Source organism: Ylistrum balloti, unplaced genomic scaffold (assembly GCF_031769215.1).
Source record: "Ylistrum balloti isolate Yb309-2 unplaced genomic scaffold, AGI_CSIRO_Ybal_v1 Utg370056, whole genome shotgun sequence".
Lineage (NCBI taxonomy): Eukaryota > Metazoa > Mollusca > Bivalvia > Pectinida > Pectinidae > Ylistrum > Ylistrum balloti.
The window spans coordinates 2022915-2043731 of NW_026782106.1; the positions used below are offsets into that span (position 1 = coordinate 2022915).

At 38.7% G+C, this 20817-nt stretch overlaps 1 protein-coding gene and 1 pseudogene across 1 annotated transcript in view; both read left to right on the top strand.

Moving 5' to 3' along the window:
- The window catches only part of LOC132549399 (polyamine-transporting ATPase 13A3-like), a 50136-nt gene extending 46323 nt beyond the window's left edge, over positions 1 to 3813 (top strand). The window contains exons 29-31 of the mRNA XM_060213326.1: positions 460 to 548; positions 824 to 907; positions 2025 to 3813. Coding sequence (XP_060069309.1) covers positions 460 to 548; positions 824 to 907; positions 2025 to 2369 — 518 coding nt within the window. The 3' untranslated portion in view covers positions 2370 to 3813. The remainder of the gene's footprint in view (positions 1 to 459; positions 549 to 823; positions 908 to 2024) is intronic.
- Positions 3814 to 13467: 9654 nt separating this feature from the next.
- The window catches only part of LOC132549382 (polyamine-transporting ATPase 13A3-like), a 34325-nt pseudogene continuing 26975 nt past the window's right edge, over positions 13468 to 20817 (top strand).

Below are 20817 nucleotides of genomic sequence, written 5' to 3' on the forward strand. Positions count from 1 at the left end.
TATAATTAGGGACAATAGCAGGGTATGTATATACACTGAAACTTCTATAATCAAAATTTGATGTATGAATTTTTTTTGCCTTAGAACTTTGAAGTATGGAAGTTTGAGTGTGTACTTATGCTAAGGCACTTTTTCCAGGATTAAATTTTGTTCAAAATGTATGGTTAACAGTCGTTGTAAATGGCCAACAACAGGGAGACTTTACAGTATATAGGAGTGTTTACCGTTATACTTGCAAAATTAAAATGTGAAGACATCAAAAATAGTTACTGTACTGAGGTAAGAATGTACGGTAACCAAACTCTAAAGTCATAACACTATGACAGAATATAAGTTAAAGAGATCAAGATATCACTTCAGTTTGTTATTGTAGAAATCTATCTTTAGATATGTAATCTACATCAATGGAAGCATACACCCTTTAAGGAAATAATCTTCATCTTTCTTGTTTCTTTTCAGATTGGTTCATTGCCAATTTAGCACTGTGTTTAGGGATCACACTTTGGGTCAATATCTACCCCACTGATGGACTTGCCGAATTTCTGGAGGTGAATCAAAATGTTTCTGTAAAATTACACATCTGTATCAGTTACAGAATTGTGGAATTTCCACTGTATTCCTTTTGGAGAAATACCTTTTTTTTAATAATTTAACTTTTATTTTATTCTTTCCAATGAAACAAGAATTGTCAAATGTATAACACTCTTGACTGAATGGTAATTAGTGCAGTGGTGTAATTATGAAGGCGGACACGGACAGAATTGTGGCTGGACAAGGAATTTTGTACCTTTTTATCATGCTTTCATTGACATTTGTCTTTCAGTTACAATCTGCACCAGATGTACCTTTCAGACTTATATACATTGGCATCGCAGCAGCTAATTTCTTGGCGGCAATTTTACTAGAGGTAAGTTAAACTAGCTGTGGGACTTTTGATCTTATACAATGATTGGAAAATTACGTTTTTTTTGGTTCCTTATGAAAAACAGAAAATAGATAAAGACATGAAATAAACACAATAAAAACAAAAGTATTTTTATTTGCTGAAGAAAATGATGGAATCATGAAAATGTTATTAAAAAATCAGTCAGTTGTGGAATGATTGTGTAAAAAAGACTATTTACTTGTAGTGTTTGACAATTTTTCACTGTACTTACAAAGATTGCATGACTCATCAGATCCAGTAAATCAACTGTCTTGCAATAAGTTGGTGTGTTGTCACAAGATCAACATTACATGACATGAAATTTGGTTACTGTGACCAAATTTTGATGGGTCAATAGCATTTAATAGCAAGAATTATTGTGGATTATGTTTTTGTTTGTGTTATTTACAAAACAATAAGCTTTTATGAAAATGTTTTTCATTTTCATTAGTTCAATAACACCTGTATATCTCATATTGAAGTGACTTTACATGGAAGTTCTTCAGTTATTTAGACAATCCTGTGATGTACCCTTGTCATTGTCTTTCTGTAAAATCATTAATTTTTGTAAGTGATTTATTTTTGTTGTTTCTAGGGTTCCCTTATTCCACAAATCTTTATGTCAACAAACTGTTAAAACAGTATATAAGTATATATATCCACAAAAATGATTGCCCAAAAATAATAGTTTTTGAAAAACCATGAAAATTGAGCCACGCAAAAATATTTCATTTCACAGTTATTCAGTGTACAGTTCAGAGGGAGGCAAATGAAAATTGCAGAAGTTTTTGAGCTCAATGGCTTTTTGTCTTCCTTATAATATATGATCCTATACATTTTTATAGCTGATTCATTAGACTTATAAGACTATATATTGACTGATATTGTATCATCTTCAGGTTAAAGGATATGGAAAATAAAGCCAGTGCTTGCTCGTTTATCTGCATCAGTGAAAAAGAAATAAATGCTGTTTTTATTTCTGCATACAGTATTGGGAGTTATATGTCTATGTATAATTCAGTCATGTGAATTCTGTGATAGTAGAAATATAACATGCCAGTAGACAGCATTTTCCTGATAATGTTTGTTTCTGTTACAGACATTTGTGATCGATAGCTACTTTGTCTCCTGGAAGCTACAGGAATCAGTCGAAAAGTGCTGCAATAGCGCCACCTACCAATATCACATCCTCGAGGACGAGATTAAGGAATCGCCTCAGTGGCCCCCTATCAGCCACTCGACAAGTCTTGTCCAAGTATTTGGTCGCATGGACAGTGTAATGAGCACATCAAAAGAGGAGGACCAAGCCAGCTTGTCTGGAAGTCTGATGGACTCTGACCAAGGGGAGACAACTGAGACAGTCTTCACTTTGGAAGAGGTTGATAAAAAAGCTTCAGTCAATGAGGGATTTGTAGAGGATGAAGATTTTGTAACACCTTTATGAGACAGGACTTCACATTGATCCTGGGTAAAAGGGAACTCCTAATTGTTATATTTTTTGTAATTTTTTTTACATATGAACTATAGGACAACTTCCTCTAACCCGTATTTACTTTAATACCCTCATTCATTGAACAGATCACTTGGTTCTGACCATGTTCTCTGAAAATATTTCTCTATATTTTACATTGAATTTCTAGAACAATTATTCATCAAATTTCCCACATTCACCGAACTCATTTTTACCTCTCATCCTTAGATGTTCATTGTATTTCCCCCTATATTCTTATTACATACCTGTACGGTACAGGAAGTGGTATGTTTACATACCTGTACAGTACAGGAAGTGGCATGTTTACATACCTGTACAGTACAGGAAGTGGAATGTTTACATACCTGTACAGTACAGGAAGCGGCATTATTGTATACCTGTACAGTACAGGAAGTGGCATGTTTACATACCTGTATAATACAGGAAGTGGCATGTTTACATACCTGTACGGTACAGGAAGTGGCATGTTTACATACCTGTACGGTACAGGAAGTGGCATGTTTACATACCTGTACGGTACAGGAAGTGGCATGTTTACATACCTGTACGGTACAGGAAGTGGCATGTTTACATACCTGTACGGTACAGGAAGTGGCATGTTTACATACCTGTACAGTACAGGAAGTGGCATGTTTACATACCTGTACAGTACAGGAAGTGGCATGTTTACATACCTGTACAGTACAGGAAGTGGCATGTTTACATACCTGTACAATATAGGAAGTGGCATGTTTACAAACCTGTACAGTATAAAATAGAACATGTAATGAAATTTTAAATTTTAATTGTGTTTTTAGCGCACTAGGCCCTTAAAACTAAATTTTTTACAGGAGGGGTGAGTCTGTTGTGGGGAAATTCTCATGTGTTTTAAATACTTCTCTTTTAGTTTAAATAAATCTTATACTGTAAAGGCACTTGTTGTCATGCAATCACTTATAGTGCAATATCAATTTGGAACAATGATGATTCGGCACATTCACAATAATTTCTATACCGATATTATCAACATCCAGAAACTCCAATAAATGCAAAAATATTTTAATGCAGTATCAATATAACTGCCAAGATAAGATATAATTGTAAGCACTGATATAAGAAATCTGCTAAAAAAAGATAAGCACTTACATAATTGCCAAAATAATATACAATTTAAAATAGGATAACCACTAAGGTAAGATGAGTATTAAGATAATAAGATAACTGCTGAAATAAGATAGGCATTAAGATATTTAATTATTTGATGTTCTTCCTGTCATTTTTTATTCCACACTACAATCTTAACAAAGCTAGCAGTAGACTATATATTACAACCAACATTTTTTATCTTTAAGAAATAGAATTCTCATGTAGCTGTGACATTTGTTCTCTGTTTTAGGCGTTAATTTTGAGGTTTTTTAATGTAAAAACAATTTTCATGATGTAATACTTACCATAACTTTAGTATGCAAATACAGTACCTACACCCGTCTTTGTATCCCAACAACAAAAGATTCAAAAGAAAAACAATCCCGCCCTCCCTACGATCCATGAGCCATCACGGCAGGAACGCAGAGTGATCTCCCTTCCTCTAATAACCTTTATGGCGTAGACCCCACAGAGGGGCAGCCAGGCAGATAAGGAAGAGGCGAGGATAGGGTGGGACTCCATAAAGTTATGGTAAGTATTACATCATGAAAATTGGTTTTACATTAAAAAACCTCAATTTCATTTCAGTAATAATTACCATAACTTTAGTATGCGAATTCGTCTTACCGTAGTGGTGACTAGAAGCCAGGCAGCCCCTTCAGCACAACCAAAGTAGTAGGGAGGGAGAACAGAGTGCTAAAATGAAGGAAGGGACCTCTCTGTGAAAGAGCAGGTGTACCCACATGCCGCCGTATGGAAAGACATGGCCCGGGGCTAACGAGGAGGCCCAGCCACTGACTATGCCACCACCAAAGGTCCCAATGAATACAGGCCTTCTGAGTGGGATGCTAGGGATCACAGATAAAAATCTGTGAAGGTATCCCTGCCCTGCCAGAATACTGCAGACATGACCTCTTGAAAGGAGGACTCATTGAGAGAAGGGCCCAGGATGAAGCAAGGGCCCTGACCTCGTGAGACCGCGCTAAATCACCTGGCAAACCCACCTGGAAACCGACTGGGAGGAGATATCTCGTTGTCCCTGTTTAATGGGCAAAACAGACGGGATCGAGAGCCCCGCCCCCCGCCCGACAAGTACAAAGCAACCGATCTCGCTCCTCCGAGCTAGTCACAGCCAGGATCCTGATGGGATCGTGCGAGAACCCCGGAACCTGATTCTTCGCTAAAAACAACTCTATTCATAGCAAAGCCTCTGATTAGGGCAGAAAGAGAGGAGGACTAACCGATCTCCTTCCTGCCATAACAAGCAAGAACTCTGGCAATAGCTGTACGATAGCCAGCAATAGTGCCAGGTGGCAGATAGCGGTACCTAAACAGAGAGATTAGGAAGTCCGCGATCAAATGCAGAGGCTTCGAATGAATAAGCTTCCTTGACGGCAGAAGAGGAAGCCCTGATTGATTGCTCAATGCAATCTGACACCTCTTGAGAAAAGCCTGCCTTGGCGTGGCTTCCAGAGATAGCCTCAACGCGTGAAGGTGGAGGATCTCTGGTCAAGAGTGTGTCGTTCTGGGCCAAGGCTGGCGAAGGAGATTCGGTCTGGTGGGTAGAGCCAAGGGCTCCTCCACCAGAAACGACAAGAGCTCCTGAAACCAAGCTTGCCTCGGCCACAGAGGGGCTCTCAGAAGTAAGGAGCAGTGATGCTCCCAGAACTTCTGTAGAACCCTGCCCACCAGGTTGAAGGGAGGGAATGCATATGCATACGTCCCTTCCTATTCCAGAGAAAGGGCGTCCACAGCCCACGCCTTACGGTCTGGGACCGGGGAGATGAAGGTTAGCAGCTGGTTGTTCAGGGAAGTGGCAAACAGGTCTATAATAGGTCTGTCCCACGCCTGACAATTCCCCTTGAAAATCAAGGGACACAGCTGCCATTCCGTCAACACCGGCTGGTGGCGCCTGGAGAATGGCCACCAACACACTCAGCCTGCCAGAAAGATGCTTGACCGCTATGGTCAACTGCATGTCCTGGCAGAGAAGAAGGATGTGGATGGAGAGGGCACACAGGACATGAGACCTGGTGGCCCCTGTCTCTCCAGATACGCGACAACTGTTGTCGGTAGCCACACTTTGGACTGCAGGATACCCCTAAAGGACTGCAGAGCCAAATGAACAGTCTCATCTCGAGTACACTGATGTGCTCTGAGAGCTGTTCGCCAGACCACTCCCCCGAGCGGCATTGGCCATCGAGGTAAGCTCACATTCCTGTCATGAACGCGTCCATGAACAGGATCATAGAGGGGATAGGCTTGGTCAGAGGTACCCCGTGGAAAACGTTCTCCTGAATGGTCCACCAGCAAGAGAACTCCCTGACCGACTGGGTAAGCGGGATCCAGGCCTCCTGGATGACGGAACCCAGTCAGACAGGAGGAACATCTGGAGAGGTCCGATGTGAATCCTCCCTAGGGGGACCACATATGCCAAGGAGTTGAGATACCCCAGAAAACTGAGGAACCAATGTACCTGGACAAGCGACCAAGTGATGAAAGTCAGAGCCAGAGCCCTGACCTTCTCAAACTTCTCCAGAGGTGGAAGGGCTAAGCCCCGAACCATGTCAAAATGGTTCCCCAGGAAGAAGAAGTCCTAATATGAAGGAACCTCTGACTTCTCTCTGGAGGAAGGAATGAAGCCGACTCTGAGCAAGAGTTTCAGGACCAGACGAGTGTCCTTCACTAACGATTCCCACACCAAAAGAGGCATGAGGGAGTCGTCGAAATAGATGTGGACGTCTATTCTGCGTGAGTGAAGGAAACACCAGCAGCAACTTGGTGAACACCAAAGGAGCTGTCGTGAGCCCCAAGGGCATCTCTGCCTTGGCAGCATGGTCCCTACTTCCTCCTGGAGCACCCGTGCCCTTTCTGAATCCCCGGGAGGAGGAAAGAAACAAAAACGGCCAGGAGGCGAGGGACGAATCCTGAAGAAGGGGAATACCTAGACCCTCCCTGACCACCGACAAAAGCCCACGTGTCATCTGTAATATCCTGCCACTGGGAAAGGAAAGCAGAGAGACGTCCGCCCACAGGGAGTTCCGGATGGGGAAGATCGAGCCCCTGCCAGACCAGAGAATCGTCTGCCCACCCAGAGCCTGAGCCTGCGGGAAAGGAGAAGGACAGGAACCCTTCTTCTTGCCCCCAGGAGGTTTCTTACCCTTCCTACCCTTCCCCTTGTTGCCGTTGAAGTGAGGTTGGGACTTGGGCTGTGCAGAAAACCACCGAAGACTTTGCCTTCTTCGGCCATACCCTTCTGAAACCTTCACCAGAAGTGCTGCGGCGACCGAGTCCTCCTTCATATCCTTCTGAACCCAAGGAAGAGAAATAGAAGGGGGCATTCAACAAGCGGAAACGGTAGGGTTACTGGACTGGGCGGAATTTCAGAACTGAAAACTGCCTAGCCAACACGGCATTGATGAGCAGAGAACCTGCAAGGCTGCCGTGTCCTGTATGTCGGCTGTTCTGTCTCGGATAACCGACACTCAGGCAAATCGGATACCCTGTATAGACAAACTGTCAGGAAGTCTATGTATGACAGAACTTGGATGGAGAGGTGCAACATTCTCTCCATCCTGTGGTGCTCTTTGGGATCGAGCACCACCTGGTCCACTGATTTGCCGGGCCAGGCAGCCAGCTGTCTCAACTCCAGCTGTGCTCCAGACATGTACGGGCTAAGCCCGTAACTGCTGAGTAACTGTTGGTACTCAAAACCATCCGCAGGTTGGCCTGGGCGACCCAGGAATAAGTGCCCGCAGGCACCCCTACTCCCTGAGCCCGGGGGAAAGGGAGACCGGAAACCGGACTCCTGGCCTGAAGCCCCAAACCCTTGGGGAAAACCCCCTGGGAAACCCTGCACTGGGAAATCTGGATTGGGACGGAAAGTCCCAGAGCCAGAAGCCTGTGAGGGTGGGAATACAGACCCCACGCTGACACCAGGATTAGTGAACTCAAGTGTCACTAATCCCCATAGCCACAGACAATCCTGACAAAAAGTCTGTGGCCCCTGACCCTATACCCGAAGGCACAGTTCCGGAGTCAAAGCGGCCCCCACCAACGACGACCTGAAGGAATCAGGGACCTCGACCGGAAGTCCCTTTCCGACGGTAACACCGCCGCCTATCGAGAGCTACCGGCCAATTCGACCCTTGACTGCGCCGAGTCAGGGTCGGGCTGCCCCCCCCCCCCTACTCCAGGACGCACCTGGACAGGGGGAGCCACCCCCTGCTGAAGGGCGGAGCTCGGTGGAACGAGAGCACCCCCAGCAGGAACGTTTTGGTTCAGAACTTGAGGAGGGAGGTCTTAAAAAGCTTACTTCCCTTACCGGAAGAAGAGGACGAATCCCTCTTCCGGCGGAAAGTTAGCTGGAAAGGCATGGGAGCCTAAGCAGCAGACTCCATGTGCAAACAAAGTTCACATAGTGAGGTCTGGCTGTAATGTCGGCAAATGGGACAGGTATCATGGGGTTCCCATTATCTATAGAAATAGGAACATCCATGCGCTGACCCCCGACGTAAACCCGGCACCTTTATCCAGCATCGAAACAATAAAAAATTGTAACAATGAAAACAAGGATAAAATGTTTTCTAACAATCAAAAAACTACGAACGAGATCATAAAACCTACCGTACGCAGCAAGATTGTACTGCAAAAAAAGAAAACGGTCGTACAAAACGGCCGACAAAGCAGCAAGAAAACAATTTCAACTTCACGAAAATCCGAGTGACGAGACAAGTAGTCACGCACTCGAACACGCGGAGGAAAAACACGGCCGGAAACGAAGTTCTCGAACAATAAAAAAACTACGAACGAGAGCACAAAGCCTACCGTACGCAGCAAGATTGCACTGCATAAATAAAACGGCCGTACAACACGGCCGACAAAGCAGCAAGAAAACAAATTCCAACTTCACGCAAATCCGAGCAACGAGACAAATAGTCACGCACTCGAATACGTGGAGGAAAAAACGGCCGGAAATACGGTCAAAATAAACAAAATGACAATACTTTAATTTCACGATATAAGTTGGGAGATGGGTTTATAGACTACTAATAGAGTAACAATATACTCAAACGACAATGGCAGTACGAAGAGAAGGAGTAAGAAAAGCACTACCGCACTCGTCGGCAGCCATAAAGGTAAGAGGAAGGGAGATCACTCTGCGTTCCTGCCGTGATGGCTCATGGATCGTAGGGAGGGCGGGATTGTTTTTCTTTTGAATCTTTTGTTGTTGGGATACAAAGATGGGTGTAGGTACTGTATTTGCATACTAAAGTTATGGTAATTATTACTGAAATGAAATCAATTTTTAGATAATTTAAACACCTTATCTGCTCCCTGTGATTACTAGATAAAATTATTTCCTTATTTCAATAATTTATGAAGTAAGAGAAAATGTGCTTAAATTCACTGTGCGATATTAATTTTATAAACAATGAGACCCTATTCACTGCCTCTTTCTACAGTTAAGATATGAACCTATAAACCACCCACTATCCTTAAGCTCAAGGGTGGCTAGGTTCAATTCTGTCAAGTGATGTTTTCTTTGAGAAGCATTATGGTTATATATGCTTCACTGTATTATAGAAAAAAGTATGTAAATGTGTACCTTATATGGTATTATTTTGTATATGTTTACACCTTAAACAGCAGTATTTTGTACATGTGTACCTAATATGGAATAATTTTGCAAATGTGTACCTTATACAGAATATTTTGCCTATGTACTCCCTATGTGGCATTATTTTGCATATGTGGCATTATATTGCATATGTCTACCATATAGGGGTCAATTTTCCCTATGTATACCTTATCTGGAATTATTTTGCCTATGTATACCTTATATAGAATAACTTTGCATATGTGTACCTTATATAGAATAACTTTGCATATGTGAACCTTAAATGGAATGATTTTGCCTATGTACTCCTTATATGGACCGATTTTACCCATGTATTCCTTATATGGAATTTTTTTGCAGATGTATATCTTTAACATTATGTTACTGTCCTGTATTAATATTCTTTCTCTTGTGAAATTCAAACCAATCAGTTTGAAATTATTCTAATCATATAATTATGCTATGGAGTGTCTTTGTCCGTCTTAGCATTCCACTATGGTATTTTTTTATGATCAATGCTTTAAATTGGTTATTGATTATTTTTATATTGGATTTTAATGACAAGAAATCTATGTTTATTCGATGACATTATACATGTATATTGTGCAGGTTTGTATACAGATAATTGCATATTTAATTAATTGTATTCCAGAGACTATTTTTGTTAAATATACAATAAACATTTTTTAAGTATTTCTGTCTATGATTGTTTTTTTAGCCACTCATCATAAGATGGTTGACTGGTCTGCCTACTCTATGGTCGTTCTTCATGTAATGACTCTTTCTTGAAAAGCAATGGACGGCGCTTTCACAAATTCTGTATATAGGTTCCACTACGTCGCCAATTTACTTAGTGAGAATGAAAAAATTAAATGGTGGCCATCTTGGATTTTGCAATTAAAGTCGTTATCGGTTTTAATTTATTTGTATTGAATTTACCTATTTCTATTTTCGAGGCATATCAATGAAACAAAACGGTCAACAGGCGGTCATCTTGAATTTAGCAAGGACAGTTTATTATTGCTGTTGTTCAAATAGTCCTTTGTAGGTAGTCCCTCTCCTGTCCTTGAACAATGCTTGTTTTTTAAGGTGTTGTACAAAAGACATAGCAGTGAATAGTACTTTTAAATATATATTTGGAATAAGATGTAGTACAGCCAAACAATGAATTTTAACAAGTTTCGTCTTTGTAAGACTATCAGTGATGCTAAATGCCTAAAATTTAAAACATATGAAGCGACTGAAGAAAATTAAAGAAATGTCAAAGTGCAGATGAGCAAATGTATCAGCCCCATAATTCAATAATTTTCGCAATTTTCAGATATTTCTAATGATTTAAAAGAAACAGAAAACGTCAAGTACATGAACCGTGTCATTTAGTAGAATTAAGACGTGGCAAGCAGGTTACAGCAAATCTCGTCGACTACATTCCACCAGCATGTCTAACATCTGCGATCTCCAAGATTTTACTGGAATAGAATGGCCGACAGAGGGCCATACTGGATATGGTATGTTCAAGTATGTTACAGTTTTACGATTAGGAAATGTAACCAAGTGTATATGTAATACAACAAGAACATACTAATGGGTTAGCAAAATCTACTTCAAACTCAAAAATCGATGAAACCAGGACAAAATTGGCAGCAAAATGTTGTCGAGGAGACTCGTGAAAACGTACAAGTAGAATCTGACTAGGTTTGTTCACGTCTTCAGCTTCATCGACGACACCAGTTACGTTAATCTTGGTCAATTAAGTAAATAAGTTATCGAAACCAAAGGAAAATTTTCAAGGGATGTGTAGGTTTTCCGTATTTACATGTGATATAGTGTTGTAAGGGTATATAGATATAAGGAGAATGATGCGTAAATATGTAGTATAGAACAGGTCTGTATGATATAGTTTGCAACACACCGAGAGCGTGGAAAACACGTCTATTCTCAGGTATGACCGGGTGCAAACTACACTCGATATTGTAACGCACCGTCGCACATTACCTTCGGGACGAGTTGACATGATCGAGCGTGTCGCGATGGCCAACTCGTCAAAGATAACGTCAACACAATGTGCATCCAAAGATCCTTTTCCACAACAATAGCATAATAATTTCATGCTTCACCGTGCACTAGTTTTTCACGAAGCTGTGTAAAAAAACATGAATATTCCGTTTCCGAATTTTCGAACTTTCCATTTCTAGATAGTAATATACAAATGATTCTATGGATTGCTTTCAATGTAACAATTTTCGTGAAAGGTGCTGAAAATTGACAGATAAACCTACAACAAAGGGTTACAAAAGATGCGTGTTAATGAAGACTACAGAGACGGGTTTACAATGCTTGTTAGTATGTTTGGTGGTTTCGTTGTTAAAATCTGGAATTTATTTCAGAACGTGACATTAATTTGGATTTACCAATAATCACATTGCGGCTGTCATCGATAAGACTAATAATCATTCCGGAAATCCGGTTCGTATATTCTTTTAATCTTTCAGTCTTATTTAGCTTTCGTTTCATCGATTTCAAGTTTAGATTTTGTTATTGTTTCACTGGAGTATAGTTTCTACTGGACCTGTTTTGTGGTAATTAGATAAGGCTAGAGGGAAAGGCGTGCTGGTACGTACTGGGATTAATCATATGGATTTCGCATTCAGTTCTAGTGGGTGGGTGTGAATTCTAGAACTAACTCATTCAGTGACGAGTACTACCACCTACAACACGTCATTATGTAAGGAGAGGTCAACATTCTTGTCTTATCGTCACGATTAGAGATAGAAATCTCATTCATACGTGCAAGAATGCTTCGTTTATTATGCATTGATGTGATATTAGAGGTGTACATGCTGGAGAATATCTACACTGGTGCACTTTAACCCCCGGTGTTTACAGTTACATGCATGTCACGTTATAAAATATAAATATTTTGACTTTTCTTTCAGTCACTTTAGAATTTCTTCTTTCGCCTCTTGGGCTTCATTATTTAAGCCAGTATAGTCACTGACAAGTCCTACAAGGACGAAACAGCTGTATGATATAGCATCACTACCGAGTCCTACAAGGACGAAACAGCTGTATGATATAGCATCACTACCGAGTCCTACAAGGACGAAACAGCTGTATGATATAGCATCACTACCGAGTCCTACAAGGACGAAACAGCTGTATGATATAGCATCACTACCGAGTCCTACAAGGACGAAACAGCTGTATGATATAGCATCACTACCGAGTCCTACAAGGACGAAACAGCTGTATGATATAGCATCACTACTGAGTCCTACAAGGACGAAACAGCTGTATGATATAGCATCACTACCGAGTCCTACAAGGACGAAACAGCTATATGATAAAGCATCATTGACAAGTCTTAGAAGGACGAAACCGGTGTATGATATAGCATCACTACCGAGTCCTACAAGGACGAAACAGCTGTGTGATGTAGCATCACTGACAAGTCCTAGAAAGACGAAACAGCTATATGATAAAGCATCACTGACAAGTCCTAGAAGGACGAAACCGGTGTATGATATAGCATCACTACCGAGTCCTACAAGGACGAAACCGGTGTATGATATAGCATCACTACCGAGTCCTACAAGGACGAAAAAGCTGTATGATGTCGGTGGAAAATTACGAATTGATGAGAATTCTAATGACCGATTGATTGGTAAGGTTTGTAGAAACTCAATTTACAATTGCTGAACAAGGTCGAAAATGCGTTTATAATATATTAAGACATTGTTATAATTTGTTACTCAATTTAGAATCAAAATCAATGTTTTTGATATATATTTTTCTCCTGTTTTTAATTGTTGTTGCAAAACATGGGGCTTTAATGCAGACACAGTAAGGACGCCTACTATGCTAATTATTAAGAAATGTCAGATAATGCTATATTGGTTGAAATTAATCAAATGTGATAAATGTTTTCTTAATTCAGCTTACGAAGAAGCGGACGAATGTAACCACAGAAATTGTAATTAACGTCGTCAGGTGGAAAAAAATATTGTTGTCCTCTGGTTTTGATAACGTCTGGTTAACTCATTATGTTGATACTGAACAGGTATTTTTACGTTGTTTTAAGCAGCGTTTGAAAGATAATCTTATTTAAACAAAGCATAATTTTGTCGTCAAAATACAATTTGTATAAGTTCCTGTTAGGTAGTTTTACATTACAATTTTATTTAATAAAGTCTATTCCAGATGCATATCTTAAACTTATATCGAAATTACGACTTTCACCCCGTCAGTTATGTTTAGAAGATTGAAGAATAGTTATGTCAGTTTTGTAATGAAAACCAGAAGCTAATGTATTGTATACGAGGTGAATTAGGAAAGGAAGAAGGTAGCAATAGAGAAATAGAAAGTAGGATGGGATACAGCAGAGGTGAATTTGGAAAGGAAGAGGGTAGCAATAGAGAAATAGAAAGTAGGATGGGATACAGCAGAGGTGAATTTGGAAAGGAAGAAGGTAAAAACATATGCTATCCAACATAAGCATATGAACTTCTCGCTGGCTAATCAATGGCAAAGTACAAATGGACAAACCTTTGTAAGATATTAAACCGATTTATAGAGTTGAATGTGAGAAAAATATTCCCTTACACAGAGAACTGAGATTTGTGGACAGCCTTCCATCTATTATTATAAATATTAGGACGATAAAACAATTTGAATATGAACTTGATAAATACTGGAAAAATCAGCCACCTACATATCGTTTCTAAGTAAAATTCAGCTGTAAACTTTGGCTATACAATTAAATATCAAAAGATTATCATTTTTTTTTTATAAAAAGCTGTGGGATCGCAAAATGTTACACAATGTTTACACGATGTCTGCACTCTGTACGATGTAACATTGTCACACGATGTTCGCACGATGTGTGCACTCTGTGCGATGTAACATTGTCACACGATGTCTGCACGATGTCTGCACTCTGTGCGATGTACCCACGATGTGTGCACTCTGTGTGATGAACGCACGATGATAGGAAATCTGGACGACATTGGCTGTCGCACAACTGTGCGCGCGTTGTTCGGTTCTATCTCACAGATGTACGATTTCATAAAGTTAGAAATGACATATAAACAAGTGTGGGATAGGGTTTATTTATTTCCTTAATATGTAAGAGTGCAACTACGTCAATTCCCTAATTAGGCCATATATCTATAGGTTAGACACATTCAGGTCATTCAGGTGGACAGAATATTTATACACTCATCATTTAAATTGTTTTGTTTACAACGTGTCATACATTAATATCATTTGTGTACGAACACTCATTATATATTCAAACATTAGAATCTCATTTCCATTAATTCTGTGCATTTCTCATTCTGATTTTTCTACTATTTTGTAAGCAAAAATATACATACGAAAGTAGAATTCTAAATATTTTGTTTGTTACTTAGCCTGTACAATCTAGATCATTCGTGTTGCCCGAGACAAACCATTCGCCACTCTCTGAGGTGTGAACCTATACGAAAGAGCGCACTATCGTGCATACCTCGTGCCGACATCGTGCCGACATCGCACATCGTGTAACGCTGAGCGACCCCACAGCTGTACACTGTTAGAGTAAATCTGTGTACAGAACTTTATTTCTTTTTAAACTTCCCACTTTCCTCGTATTGCTGTTTGTATGTTATTATCTCATTATGTTTTTGTCCTAAGATCATCAATACAAATCCAGCGTATCAGTTAAAAATAAAAACTGTGTCCTCCTTTCTATTCCGGAACTGATCATGCGGTGATTGTTGCTATCTTTACCTGGCTATCTGATAGTCAAGTACACATATATATGTACTATGACTTGCTACAATAACAAGATCAAACATGTAGGTCATTGTTGCTATTTATAGATATGGACACCGGGAAGATATTGGCCTATTAAACTATGGTCTCTACAACCTACGCAATAATAGCATCCTTTATGACCACAAAAATACCACGCACCCAAACAATAAAATGTTGTCTATCATCAGTAACATCAGGGAGGATACATCATTCTTAGTGTGACATTGATCGTAAACACTACCCCAAATGTTGTCTACCATCAGTAACATCAGGGAGGAGACAACATTCTTAGTGTCACATTGATCGTAAACACTACCCCAAATGTTGTCTACCATCAGTAACATCAGGGAGGAGACAACATTATTAGTGTAACATTGATCGTAAACACTACCCCAAATGTTGTCTACCATCAGTAACATCAGGGAGGAGACAACATTCTTAGTGTCACATTGGTCGTAAACACTACCCCAAATGTTGTCTATCATCAGTAACATCAGGGAGGTGACAACATTATTAGTGTAACATTGATCGTAAACACTACCCCAAATGTTGTCTACCATCAGTAACATCAGGGAGGATACACCATTCTTAGTGTCACATTGATCGTAAACACTACACAAAATGTTGTGTAGACAAGAGTTACATACTAGGACGGAGATAACAATATATATTTGTGTGACATACACGCGTGTCACCATTGATGAACGTTTATCGTGATTTCCTTTATCTATGTAAATAGAAATAGCATTCCTTCTGTAAATTACGATAACCTGTAAGCTGATACTATTGCATAAAACAAAGGTAAGGGAAGATGTCTCATTCAATTACTGGCATAAGTTGGTACACTTGTAGTGAGTGATACCCACAACCTGACGCTGACTTTCTCCAGTAAATTAGAGTCATCTACACTACATGCGTCCCATAATCCATTACATAATGTATCATATTCTAACAGTGGAAAAATAAAAGTTCAAATTTCTGAAAGCATTGATGATTATGATGTAGTCACCCAATTTGCCTTAAGCATTGACTATGACGCCCAAGTTCCTATGACAATCACTGAAATTTAAAAATACACCATCAAATTTCAATTTCAGATTACCATTGAAGTTGACTGAATTTGCTTTAAAAACTTCTGTTTTGCTGGGGTTGGACTCGACAGGCCATTGTTTAGTTCAGTTAATTTAATATTAAAGAGTCCTGATTAAGTGTGGTTTATAAACCATCACTAGAAGAAGATGTACCATTAATGACGAATCATCCGCAAATAGACAGAAAGCGGATTGTGAAACATCCAGCAAATCGTTAATATAGATCTTATCACAGAACACTAAACAAACAGGATTTTCTCTTCAAGAGCTTAACAAATATCATGGTAAATTTCAATGAATAGATGAAGGATGGAGTAACACGGAAAAAATCCAAACTTAAATTTTTGTGAAAAAGAGAATTTTCTATAAAATAGTTGGAGAATGCCTGTCCCATTTTAAACAATGGCATCACTGTGGTAATTTCCCTCGTGCCAGGAAAGATTTTAGAAGAAAGTGACATATCAAATAGTAATTGAAAGGTTTTGAAACTGACTGTGCAGTATATCTAATCATACGGTGGTTCATGACCAGCTGCCTTAATCAAACTAGCCGTCTACCTCTAGGTCCTGGGTTCAAGGTCTACCTGGGCCAATAACCAGGTACCTGGCCGCATGTGTTTTTTCCGGGAACTCCGAAGTCTGCCACATCTTTAAGTGACCCTGGCTGTTTATAGAAGGTATAGCAACAGTGATTCAAACTAAGACAAGATAACACCAAAAGATATAGGAGACAACATGACGAGGCCATATCACTGAAAACTTTTAGTAGAAATAACATCCTTGTAACTTATATCATTATATATGATGTGCAGAAGAAGACAGATAAAGACCCAACCTCTAGTCGTTCAAACCTGCGGAAACACCATCACCTATATCAAAACAAACAAACGACCATCCATCAAGGGAGCATATCGATAAACGAAACCTTATTTCAGCAGGTTAAAATAATCAAGTATTAATTTCTTAATAAGTTGAAGTTTGTAACAAAAATGTATTGCGATTGTTTAGGCTTAGGGAACTAAAGCGCCATCCTTTGATATATTTGCTGTGAAACTGTGACTGTTGAGAGTGTTACATAGTGTTGCCATATAATATGTATACTATCGACATTAAACCAACATTGATTTGATACACTGTGAAACTGTGTGTATGATAAACACGATAAAGTCATGTGATTTACGTCACCTGATACAGAAGGCGCTGATGGACAGATCTTATAGAACAACGCTATTCTGTATGGAATTGAAACACTTATTTCCTTTTGTTGTGTGTTATTGCAGACCATACTTTACACAAGATCTGATGCTTATAAGCTGACATTGATGGCGGTGTAGTGACGTCTAAATGTCACTGTGCTATACACTCTGTCTATCTGTAGAGAGATTTAAGACACCATATCATGGCGAAGAGAGGTAGGTGTCCAGATATTCTCTGAATCACTACATGTTTCTTTAAATATGTCGAGAGTATGGTATCAAGAAAGTGAGGTCCTTTTGCTAGCGGGCGATTCAACGAATATGGATAAATTGATAAAATAAAAAGGATAATGTTATTACATATTTTGTATGAAAATAAAACAATGAACTTGTCACGTCAATCATAACATATGACTGTGACATTGAAATCAAGACTTTGATGGACCCGGCATGGTTTTGTATCATGTTCTCTTAAGCTCTTTGATAAACGTAGCCTCGTATGACCAAGTCGATAGATTTTTGATCCTGCTAAATATTTCGTCCTCTTTTCACTCTAGATTTGAATTCACTTTTTGTCTAGGAACAACATGCAATTGATTAACCAACTATTACCAATTCTATGTACTTTTTTGTATAATTTTATGGAATCATATTTTGCACGTTATGTTTAAGGAAAGCGATACGTGTGTTCCCATTATTACGGTTTTCGTGCATGAAGTCGTTAACTGACGAACCCGTAACACAGGGTTTCAAAATATGCATGTTGATGTAAATTATGGGGCACTTTTATCTTCCTCATAGTGATCTCATTGAGAAATTTTCTACTTCTTTCTGTGATATGAAGCTGGACGAATTTAATGTTCCTTAGTTTGCCAGCTGGTTCCATTGTTGAATATATTGTTCTCATCTGAGAACGTGACAATACTTACTTGGATTACCCAAGGTTTACATGGCGGGTGTCGTCGCTGAAGTAGAAGACACTGACTCCTCCGGAACACCTGGTCATATTCTCCTGGTACTTTTTCAGGATTCGTCGTGTAAATCTTTCTTTTGTTCATTTTTTCATTAGTTTTATTGAATTTGATTCTGGATTATGATTACGTTAATACAGCGGAGTTTTATTGTCAGGTAAAAAGGAGAAGGTGAGTCGGGCAGGTCCACCTCCTATGAAGCCAGGACACCAATACCTTAACCCTGGAAATGATGACCAGATGGTGAGTTTTCAACTCAGACTAAGATATCATCCAAGTTTTAACACATTGTAATAGACGATAAAAAAGAATCATATCATATTAGTTATATTTTGTAATAATATTCCAAATATGTATATATATTGAAAATGTGGTGAATTCTCCGTGCCCAGTAAATATAGAAAAAAAAAATCATGTGTTTTCCAGTGTTTTAACTTTTTTCTATATATATCCGTCAGAACAGCTTTTAGGTAACAAACCATGTTAGCTTGTTATCGTAACCCTCATTGCTAACTGGGTAAGTTATAGAAGGATCAAGTATCAAAACGTTTTTATACGCCATGTTGTAGCAGAATACGCTTACCCTTTCAGAACGCCTGGCCTTATTCTCCTGGTACTTTCTTTATTTACGAGTCTCGGTGTAAAGCATTATTTTATTCTTATTTGCCATAGTTTCATCGAATTGTATCACAATGTTTGCTGTATTTTTAAATAAAAATTAAGCGAAAAGTGTTATTTGAAGTAATAAAAGGAATCAAGTTCAATATATACTCAAATAGATTGCTGTAAGTCATTGTATACATCTCAAGTGATAAGTGATACGTATACCTGAAAACTTTTACAATAAATGCTTTACCGAAGGTTCTATCAAGAGGGAACTTTAAACACGGCGTAAGCGAAACTAAAAGGCTAGAAAAGATGATTATGTGTCATGATGATGATGATGATGATGATGATGATGATGATGATGATGGTAAATTTTATCATTATATAAGTAAAAAAAAAATGTTTGTTAATTTCTATATGTACTATAATGAATGCATAATATGTTGTTACCTATATATATATATATGTGTATGAATGATTAAGTTAATAACAGTCTGGATGATGGCAGTGTGGTTGAGGTCTGTTACTTGAGAGCCCTCCTATGGTAGGACATGTTTTTGGAATGATTCCAACACAATGATGTCTTTGTCAATATAAAGACTGAAATAAATGAATAAATGAAATAAAAAAAATAATTAAAACAAATTTCTAGTGTTGCACTGAATGTAGAATGTCGTTTATCAAATGTCTCGAATGCCAGAGACCATCTGTGTTACATATAACTATACGGTGAAATGGGTACAGGAGATGACTTTCCAGGAAGTCTTTTGTGCTGTATATATCATTCTCATTGACGTATATTTATGTTGTACTTCAGGAAATCACTGGATATCGTCCAAACACATTAAAGACTGCCATAGTGTGGATTTTCATCGTCATTACTGCTGGTATTCTACGTTTGTTCTTCTATTGGTTTCCTCACTTAATGATAAAATGTTCTCATACCCAATGTCATCTGCAACATGCAAGTGTTGTTTTACTCCAGGTAAGAACACCCATACTAAAAAAATAAATAGATAGAGAAATATTGTATATGACGACCGTTTCATTTTGTTGAAGTATTATCAAGCTGTATATAGAAGTGTGAACCTGTTTTCGTATTGTTCGTGGGATTGAAGTGTAAGAGTAATATATTCTCATGTTATTAGACTTTCATGGAAACAAAGGTCTTAGTTCGATTTTTATTACCAGTGCCTAGAATTGAGTGAAAAATATATATTCCAGAATCAATACGTGTTTCACGTTAGAATCTATAATGCTGGGAACGAACTAGATTCATAATCAACCATTTTGAGTTCGACATTGTTCATAGAATCTCTGAATGTTAGAATAAAGCAAGAACTTGTGATGTAAATATCAACGAAAACTAATTCCGAATGTGTGTCGTAAGTAAGCTGAAGGGTATTTCTATTGCAGGATTCCTATAAACAAATGTTTGTTGCCAAGGTTAAGATTGTTCAAGACGAGACACTATCGAACACATGGTATGGACAACGTAAAACACTAGTCATTTTGAATTTCCTTTAAGTTGCGTATAATTCCTCTATTCGTTCGCTTTAGAATGTGATATCCTTTTTCTGGATTAAAAAAATCATGTTCGGTATGACGATCCTGTCACATTTAACAAATTACTATTTATCCAGGTCTAAAAAAGAAAAATCTGCGTCTGTAACTGGACTTGGTTATAAAAGTTCATCGCCAGCGACTTCAGAGAGTATAACTCCCCTAACAACGATAGGATTTAACGAGGTTAGTGATCCGAGACGGTCATTTAATACATAGGATGAGGACTTAAACCAGAACGTGATCATGGTTCCCGATGACAGTCACACTGTCACACCAAAATTATTGATATATATATAATATATAATCCGATATTCTAATTTCTATATCACAATTTAGGAAAGGTTATTTATCTTCATTACATTAGAATCTACATATCGACCACAAAAAGAAAGGAATAGACAAGTACGTGATTAACCTTCCATTTAATTGT